This window comes from Microtus ochrogaster, linkage group LG1 (genome assembly GCF_000317375.1).
Source record: "Microtus ochrogaster isolate Prairie Vole_2 linkage group LG1, MicOch1.0, whole genome shotgun sequence".
NCBI classification, from domain to species: Eukaryota; Metazoa; Chordata; class Mammalia; order Rodentia; family Cricetidae; genus Microtus; species Microtus ochrogaster.
The window spans coordinates 2,294,276-2,303,590 of record NC_022027.1 but is presented as its reverse complement, the minus strand read 5'-3'; the positions used below and the strand labels follow the sequence as shown (position 1 = coordinate 2,303,590).

Here is a 9,315-nt window from a genome sequence, read left to right as displayed (position 1 = left end):
CATCCATCCACCCACCCACCCATCCATCCATCCATCCACCCATCCATCCATCCATCCATCCATCCACCCACCCATCCATCCATCCACCCACCCATTCATCCATCCACCCATCCACCCAACCATCCATCCACCCACTCACCCATTCTCCCATCCCTCTATCCACCATCCACCCATCCATCTATCCATCCATTCATCCCTCAAGGCACCAGCTTCTTTGTTCCTCCCACACAAGGACCCCACCCCCAAAGCCAGGCCTCTGCTGGGTGCTCACCGCAACTTGGTTTTCTGCACAGAGAAGCAATACTCATTGATGCCTGTGGTGGGCATGCGACTGCGCAGCACGTCCTGCGCGGTCGGGATGTAGCTGTCCTCGGAGATGCGCTCCAGACGTGACAGGTAGCTGTGGAGGTAGACCCTTGAGACGGAGCCTTGCCATAGGCAGCTGACGCTAAGACGCAGCTGGGGCAGGAGACCCTTGAAAGCCTCAGCTGGGGTTCCCTCCATTAACACCTTGGATGTCACATGCTGCCTAAGGCTCCGGGAGGACATGGAGCCTACTTGGGGGTCAGACATCTGCGCTGGCCATTCCTTGGAAAGTTCAGAGTGCTGAGCGGAGTCAGACAGCTGCCACTCACCCCCTCTCTAATCTCTCCCCTCCGTGGACTCACCCACCCTGGCCCCTTCCCACTCTGGTTACACATCCTGAGACTCTACCCCAAGCCCGGGCACTCCCTCGCCAATCCCGTCCCTCCCTGGCCTGTCCCTTCCGCGACCACACCCCACGCCACGCTCCCGTGGCCCCTCCCCCGCAGCTACACCCTCTACGGCCCTTCCCAGTTCTGTGACCCCACAACCCCTCCGCCCACAGGCCCCAGACTCACTACATCGCCGAGTCCAGCAGGTGGAATTCACGCCTGCGCTCGTAGCAGGCGCGGATGCCCGCATCGCGCCACAGGTACTGCATGGCCACTGCGTATGGCTTCCCAAAAGTAGTCACTTTGTAGGGGTCCTGGGTCATCACCAGGTTGGCGTGCTGCTGTGGAGGGACAGGTGAGAGGTTCGGGCAGCCTGTGACAGCTGTAGGCCCCAAACCCATAAAACATATCTCCTCTCCCCCTTTTCCACCTTTGTGCCGGTGACACAGCCTCACGCCCAGCATCCCTTCGTCCACTGGCCCACACAAGGGGAGGCAGCAATACTAAAGTTCTTTCCGTTCTTCAGTGTCCCTACACCAGTGCCCCTCCTCCAGGAATGCCTATCCCAGAGCTGACCCAAGATGGGCCAGGGGAGTCAGAGGACAGCAGGACCCCCGTGAAGTGAGACACTGCAATTGTCGCCATTGTGCCGAGGCACAGAGAAAAGCATGGGTCCCCAGGATAGGCAGGCAGGCACCACCAGCCCCCTCCGCTGGGCCCTGCTGTCCCTTCTCAAGCCCCAGAAGCCTCTGTTGGCTCCCCCAGACACTGGCTTGTTCACACCCTCACAATGCACACTGCACACGTGAGCCTGTGTTCACACTCACGGATTCACACGCAGATACGTGCATTTGCCTGCACTGTGCATGTGGACACGATGTCATGTCTGTGATGTGTGAACAAGGCCCGAGGCCCTTTTTCTCCTGTTGGGCAGAGGGACCCTGAAGGAAAGTCCCATGTGCCTCCTCTGCAGGGCCCAAGTCCCCAGCTTCCAGGGTGGGAGGGTGGGGGTGAGGGGATGAGGGGATCATCCTGGCTGGGCCTATGAACTGTTTCTCCCCGTGGAGGGAAAAGGGTCACAAGCCCTCACCTGAGTCCCCAGTCACTCCCTGGCACCTGGCGTATGCAACACTGCCTTAGATGTGACCAAGTTTAGAAGAGATTGAAGTCTAGGGGCCGAGGACCTAGGAGAGGGGCCCTGGGTAAGGCTTTCTTGGGCCTGTTGAAGGAGGGCCCCCACAATCCCTTTAACTCCTCAGTATGCTCTCTGTAAGGTGACCCAGGGAAACTGTTCCCAAGCGAACTCTCACGCTGGGTGCCCCTGTCCTTGGCACCTTAGGACAGGAGGGAGTTGTTCATGTTGCCACCTGGCGGTGTGTGGGGGGATTTTAAGTCATAGTCACGAGGCTGTCATCAGGCTGGGGAGCTTGTGGGCAACCCTAGGTGGTAAGCAGGAATGATGAGAGATGGCTCCTTCCCCGAGGGCCTGTCAGAAAGGTTGTAGCTGCCTGTGAGCTATACCCTGTACCCCCAGAATTCACATGGTGAAGCTGGGACCCCAGGGCCCTGGCATGCCATGGAGAGGGAGCCCTGAAAGTGATGTCATCACGGCCTAAGAGTCTGGAGAGTTGACCCAGCACAAACATGACCTGAAATCCATCCCAGAATCTGTGGAAGAAGCCAGGCCTGGCAGCATGTGCTGGTGACCCCAGTGCCTCCAACCTCCAACAGGGCCTGTACATATACCCATTAAAAACAACGGAACTGAGCCGGGAAATGGCGCACACCTTTAATCCCAGCACCCAGGAGGCAGAGGCGGGGGCGGGGGGGTAACTCTGTGAGTTCAAGGCCAGCCTGGTCTATAGAGCTACCAAGGGTACAAAGAGAAGCGGTCTCAACACCTCCTCCCTTACCTCCCAAATCAAGGAAGTGGAGAGGAACTGAAGGACTCACTGAGGTCACCCTCTGGCTTGCACAATGTCTGCACACACATATGGCCACCCACACACAGGTGCACAAAATTTTTTTAAAAAAATCAATAAAAATGAGGGTGTCGCTGACACATTGTGAAGCCACAAAGTGTCCAGCCATTCTACACCAGCCAACAAATAGATCAGATTCAGGGGTGGAACTGCAGCTTCGTGTTGTTGGTTCCCAGCACCTCTCTGAGCAGTTCATAACTAACTCCAGCCCAGAAAGCCAGCGCCCTCTTCTGGCCTCTGCGAGAACCACACTCATATGCACAGACTCATAATTAAAAGTAGATACTAAAAAAAAAAAATCAAAACACAAAAAAAAAACCAAACAAATAAATCAACTGCCTTAGTAAACTCATTTCAGCATCAAGGTGGACATGACCAAACTGTTCTTTGGACGTTCCTGGGATGCCAGGTCAGGAAATGCTTTTCATCCGCCTCTGAAAATGTCCCACAGCCCGAGGTCTTTGTGCTCACCTTGCTGTCAGGCCTGCTGTAGGGGATCTGTAGCCGGTCCATGGCATCGATCATGGCCTGCATGGAGACGAAGATGTTCTGGTAGACGAGCGGCCGGAAGGCCCTGCGGTCATCCTCTGAGTAACCGGCACCATGGATGATGCGCATCTGCTTGATGAAGGTGCTCTTCCCGCTCTCCCCAGGTCCTGGGGACAACGAGCATGCTCAGAGGTAAGGGCCCATGGTGCCCACAGCGCCTGTGGCACCCACACGGCATCCCGCCTTCCCATGGTACCCACACGGTGCCCACATGGAGTTCGTGGTGCCCACACGGTGCCCACACGGAGTTCATGGCAACCACAAGTGCCCACGTGAAGCCCACACGGAGTCCACTGTGCCCACATGGAGCCTACAGCGTCCATACAGAGTCTACGGCGCCCACACGGTGCTCATGCCGCCGGAAGCTACTCAGTGTGGACCAGCGTCTTAGTTATTCTTAGTTACTCTTCAGACACCGGGCAAAGCCTCTGTGGTGGCAGGAGCGGAGGTGCCTGCCCACATCCCACCCAGTGACACCCCCAGTCTGTGGGGTCTTCACCCTCAGTTTACCCTCATCTACACAACACCCCGCTCCCAGGCACGGTCCTTACACTTGGGGGTTGGCTTGTCTCCTAGGTGACTCCGCACCAGCCAAGCTGACCATGAGCATGAAGCAGAATGTGTTGCTGTTCTAGTCGGGGTTCCTGTTGTGATAGACGCCATGACCAAAAAGCAAGCTGGGGCCCAGCAGAGGTGGCGCACACCTTCAATCCCGAACTCAGGAGGCAGAGACAGGCGGACCTCTGTGAGTTCGAGGCCGGCCTGGTCTACATATCACGTCATACCTCCATATCCACAGCGTTGTTTGGGCTGAGTTCCGCATTGGATGGAACACAGTGACTCACTCAGGCGGCTCAGGCTGGTCAGAACCCACAGCTGAGCATACTCCTGGCTACCAATAAAGTTTTATCAGAACCCGGCCCACAGATTCGCGTTTGTGCTGAAAGGGCAGAGATAACCAGACTTCATAAAGCATCCTGCCAAAAGGAAGTGGGGAGGGGGGAGGGAGAGGCTTCCACCCTACCCAACCTCAGCCAGGTCCAGTGGCTGTGGAATCACTCAACTGTGTTTATAAGAGTCTGCTTTTGCTACATCCATTTCAGGAAGAGCGACATTTTAGAACAATTCTTTTCTGTTCAGTTAGTTTTGGTTTTTCATGGCAGGGATTCTTTGTGTCGCTCTGACTCTCCTAAAACTTGCTCTGTAGACTAGACTGGCCTTGAACTCACAGAAAGCCACATGCCTCTGCCTCCAGAGTGCTGGGATCAAAGGCGTGCGCCCCTTTCAGATTTATTTTATTTTATGTATATGGGTGTGTTCCCTGCATGTGTGTCTGTGCACCAAGTGTGTGCAATGCCTGCACTATTCCAGGAGGGCATTAGGACCCCGAGAATTGGAGTTGCAGACAGTTGTGAGCCACTAAGTGAGAGTGGATGTTGGGACTTGAACCTGGGTCTTTTGCAAGAGCAGTCAGTGCTGGTAACTGCTGAGTCATCTCTCCAGCACCGTGTGTGTGCGTGTGTGTGTGTGTGTGTGTGTGTGTGTGTGTGTGTGTGTGAGAGAGAGAGAGAGAGAGACAGAGACAGAGACAGAGACAGAGAGAGAGAGCATGTGCACTCTGGGTAGCCAGTTCTGGTGATCACAATCCTCCTGCCTCACTCAGCTCTGCAAGCGCTGGGGTGATAGGCATGAACCACCATGTCCAGAAGGAAGATAAACTTCAGTGAGTGAACAGAAAACACATGGCCAGGGTCAGGGCAGTCACAGGTGAAGCCACGGCTCTCCTGATTGGTCCATAACGATTATATTAAAATCTTCCCTTTGGTGTCTAGACACAGACCTCACCTCCCTGCTGTCTCAGTGAGCCTCCGAGGCGGTGCCCATCTTCTTATCTACAAAAGGGCCCAAACCGCTGGGGGAGTCGGAACCAAGAGGTTGGCCCCAACTTGTCACCTGTCCATCCCCTGGACATTGTCCACAGCATTTCCAAGGAAGGGAAGTGGGGACCAACTGCAAGAGACTCCTCAGGATGAGGGTCAGGGGCTCACGCAGGAGGAAGTGGGAAAAGTTACAAGAACAGAAACAGGAACAAGGCTGGCACCGCAGGCCCAGGGCTCACCTGCCCTGCATGTGGCTCTGGGTTCCATTCCCAACACCGCGTAAACCTGGCACGGAGGCCATGCCTATCGTCCCAGCACTCATAGATGGGGGCAGGCGAGGAGAGCTCAGGACCACCTTCTGCGACGCAGTGAGTTTAAGCCCACCCTGGGTTACACGAGACACCGACTAAGAAAAAAGAAAGTGGCCGGGGAGGGGGCGAATGTGACCTGTGTAGACCTGCTTAGGATAGGAGGCTCAGCGGAAGAGGAGGTGGCCAGTGCCTCTGTCTGCAGATCTGAGGGTCATGTGGACGACTCGGGCAGAGACATGGCTCCTCTCTGAGATCCAAGTTTCCCAAGGTGTGTTCAGTCTATTAGACAGATGAGTCAAGAAAATCTGTTGTTAATGGTATTTGCGGGAAGGCGGGCAGTGCTGTGACGGATGGAGGAAGTTGTATGTTAGCTGCCTGGGATACAGCCTGGACTCTGGAGGGGGTATCCCCAGAACCTCCTGTGCCCTAGGCAAAGGTCCCACCCCTGGCCACATCCCACCCCTCACTGGGGATTCCAGGAGGGGCTCCACCCTGACCACGCCCCCAGCCCCTCACTGGGAATTCTCCTAACCACGCCCAATTTATTTTTCAGAGGGTCTCACTAAATTCCTACACTAGCCTAGAACTCACAAACGTCGTTCAGCATTCCAAGAAGCCTGGGCCCCAAGCGTGTGCTATAATGGGCCCGGATCCCTGTGCCCGGCTATAATGGGCCCGGATCCCTGTGCCCGGCTATAATGGGCCCGGATCCCTGTGCCCGGCTAGAGCAGTGATGACAACATGCTCTCTGCTCCCTCTGTCAGTCCCTTGAGATCCCAGCCGAGAGACTGCACTTCCACACAGTCCTTAAAAGTAAGCAGCATTTACACCATTCCCGAGAAGATACAAAGAATCAGAGGGGTGACAGCCTCCATCCTGGCCTTGAGCCAGGATCCCCAGGGCCCCGCTAGCACAACAGTCCGAATGGTGTCATCGTCCACCACGGATGCTGGGGGCGGGGGGAGAGAGCACAGGACAGGAGACATGACCTGTGACCTCCTAGTCACTCCTACATCCTCACATCCTGCATCTGTCTGAAGGGCAGAGAAGAGTTATGGGCCATACCTGCACACTTTATTGTAGTTCAGCGACCTGAGTTTTTTGGTTTTTGTTTGTGTGTGTGTTTTAGACAGGGTTTTTCTGTAGCTTTGGAGCCTGTCCTGGAACTTCGTGCAGACCAGGCTGCCTCTCTTGTGCTGGGATTAAAGGTGTGCACCACCACCTTGCTTTCTTTTTTTAAAATTATTTTTTTTCTTTTATTTTACATCCTGACCACGGTTTCTTCTCCTTCTTCTCTCCCTCGTCTCCTCTGGTTCCCTCCCCACTGTCTCTCCTCTCCCCCAATCCACTCCTCCTCGGTTTCTCTTCAGAAAGAGGCAGGCCTCCCATGGGTGTCAACCTGTTCCAGCTGAGGTGGGACTAAGATCCTCTCTTTGTATTTAGGTTGGGCAAGGCAACACAGTTTGGGAAATAGGTTCCCAAAAGAGGACTTTTGTGTTGTTGTTTTGTTTCTAATGTCTGGGTATTTATCTGCATGTTTGTCTGCACCATGTGTCGTCAATTCCTGAAGGAGCCAGGAGTCGGAGTCAGAAATTCTGGAGCTGGAGAGATGGGGTTGTCACCATGTGGGTGGTGGGATCAAACCTGGGTCCTCTGCAGGAGCAGCCAGTGCTCTAACCTCTGAGCCGTCTCCCCGGCCCCTGCCCCATCTGCTCTTTTTTTTTTTATTTGTCATGAGGCAGGAGGATCTCTGTGAGTTTGAGGCCAGCCTGGTCTACAGAGTGAATTCCACGACAACCAGGAGCTGTTACAGACAAACCCTGTCTAGAAAAGAAAGAAAGAAAGAAAGAAAGAAAGAAAGAAAGAAAGAAAGAAAGAAAGAAAGAGAGAGAGAGAAAGAGAGAGAGAGAACAGAAAAAGACTGAGGTACTTTTCACTTTTCTCAGGACACTATGAACACAGCACATGCTACTGGCATGTTCTTTGCACAATGACAAACTCTATGCTATGTGACTAAATTTTACCTCGATGAAAATAAATTTTGTTGGCCAGGCAGTGTCGGTTTAGAACCTTTGACCCCAGCACTCAGGAGGCAGGGGCAGAGGCAGGCTGATCTCTGCGAGTTCGAGGCCAGCCTGGGCTACAGAGTGAGTTCCAGGACAGGCTCTAAAGCTACGCAAAGAAATCCTGTCTTGAAAAACCAAAACCAAAACAAACCAAAACAAAAACACAAATCAATTAAAACAACAGAGCAGGGCCAGCTTTGTGGGGCACACCCTTACTCCTAGCAGTTTGGGAGTTAGATTCAAATATAGGGGATTTGATTTAGTTGCAGGTCAGCCAGAGCTACCCAGTGGCCACAATAATCACAATAGTAGGACCGGGTGCTTTTCTCGGTGAATCGTTTGTTGTTCAGTCTTGAGGATCTAAAACTGAAGCCCCAATGCTGGGGAGGCAGAGACAGGGGTGGGGTGGGGGCGGGAATCCTGGGACTGTGGACTGGCACCTAGGGAATCCATGAGGCTCCAGGTTCAGTGAAGACCGAAGTAGACTGTGGCCTCCACGCCCAGGACAGAAACACCCATGAGTCCCCCACACCAACGCTCAGGAGCGGCTGATGACATGTCACTGTTGAAGCTCTGAGCACACGGAGGCAGATGCGGTTCTGGGGCACGATTATGGCTGCTCATCTCTTTCCAGAGTCCTCCATAGCGGGTTGTGGCTGTGGCCAGACAGGAAGTATCTGCGCCCTTCTGGAGTTGGCAGGAGGAAGTGGAACTGGGCAGGGGACAGCAATGTGGGGGTAGTCGTGTCAAATGTGGGTGGCAGGAGACCCAGCATCAACTCACACCCTAGGAAATGGGACTCCTGGGGAACACAGCTACACCTCTGGGTACGGCTCAGATAAGCTGCAGACCCCTCCCCATGCTTGTCTCCTTAGTCGTCGTCGTAATCGAGGGTCTTCAGTCCTCGACAGAGCCTCATGAGGTCCACAAGACCGAGACTGTAGGCTGTCTGCTTTCAGGTAAGTTGCTTCACTTCTCTGGACTTGCTCAGCAAACGTGACTTCTTGCCATAATTCTGACTTTATGCTCTTGGTCACATGCTAGCTGCCTCATTCTTGGCACAGACATGCCCCTCTCCACCCCTAGCCAGCTTCCTCAAAATCCCTGCCCACTCCAGGAAAGCAATCATATGTTTTTGGCTTCAATTCCTGTTTCCAAACAGGACTGAGAAGCAACCATCCAGTAGATGGGATGGAGAAGATCTGCAGCACAGCTCTCTGAAACCATGTCACAAATCTCTAGGTTTACCCGCCACTGGGAGAAGGAAGCCAGGGATGCAAAGAGATGAACAATGGTTGCACTGTGTCCTTAACAGACTGTCAGGGCAGTCTGGTGCACGCCTTTAATCCCAGCACGTGGGAGTCAGAGGGAGGTGGATCTCTGTGAGTTCGAGGCCAACCTGGTCTACAAGAGCTAGTTCTAGGAGAGGCTCCAAAGTCACAGAGAAACCCCGTCTCAAAAAGTAAAAAAAAAAAAGGGCTGGAGAGACGACTCAGTGGTTAAGAGCACTGCCTGCTCTTCCAAAGGTCCTGAGTTCAGTTCCCAGCAACCACATGGTGGCTCACAACTATCTGTAATGAGATCTGGTACCCTCTTCTGGCCTGCAGGCAGACACAATACTGTATCCATATAAATAAATAAATATTTTTTAAAAAAGTAAAAAAATAAAATAAACCAAACAACAACAACAACAACAAAAAACCCAACTGTCAGGGAAAGGATGGGGAGGACTAGGACTGTCTTGAAAATGGACTCATCTACCCACATGCCCATCCACCCGTCCACCAATCCATCCACCCGTCCACCAATCCATCCACCCATCCACCCATCCA

General features: G+C 53.7%; 1 protein-coding gene across 2 annotated transcripts in view; it reads right to left on the bottom strand.

Annotated features, from left to right (window-relative positions):
• The window catches only part of Gna15 (G protein subunit alpha 15), a 21,219-nt gene that overhangs the window by 9,413 nt on the left and 2,491 nt on the right, over positions 1-9,315 (bottom strand). Inside the window, exons 2-4 of one of the 2 annotated variants that reach the window (XM_005358970.2) lie at positions 3,149-3,333; positions 882-1,036; positions 272-400 (exon numbers count right to left, since the gene is read on the bottom strand). In XM_005358970.2, the coding sequence (XP_005359027.1) occupies positions 272-400; positions 882-1,036; positions 3,149-3,333 (469 nt within the window). The remainder of the gene's footprint in view (positions 1-271; positions 401-881; positions 1,037-3,148; positions 3,334-9,315) is intronic. The other variant, XM_026785017.1, reaches the window with a different exon arrangement.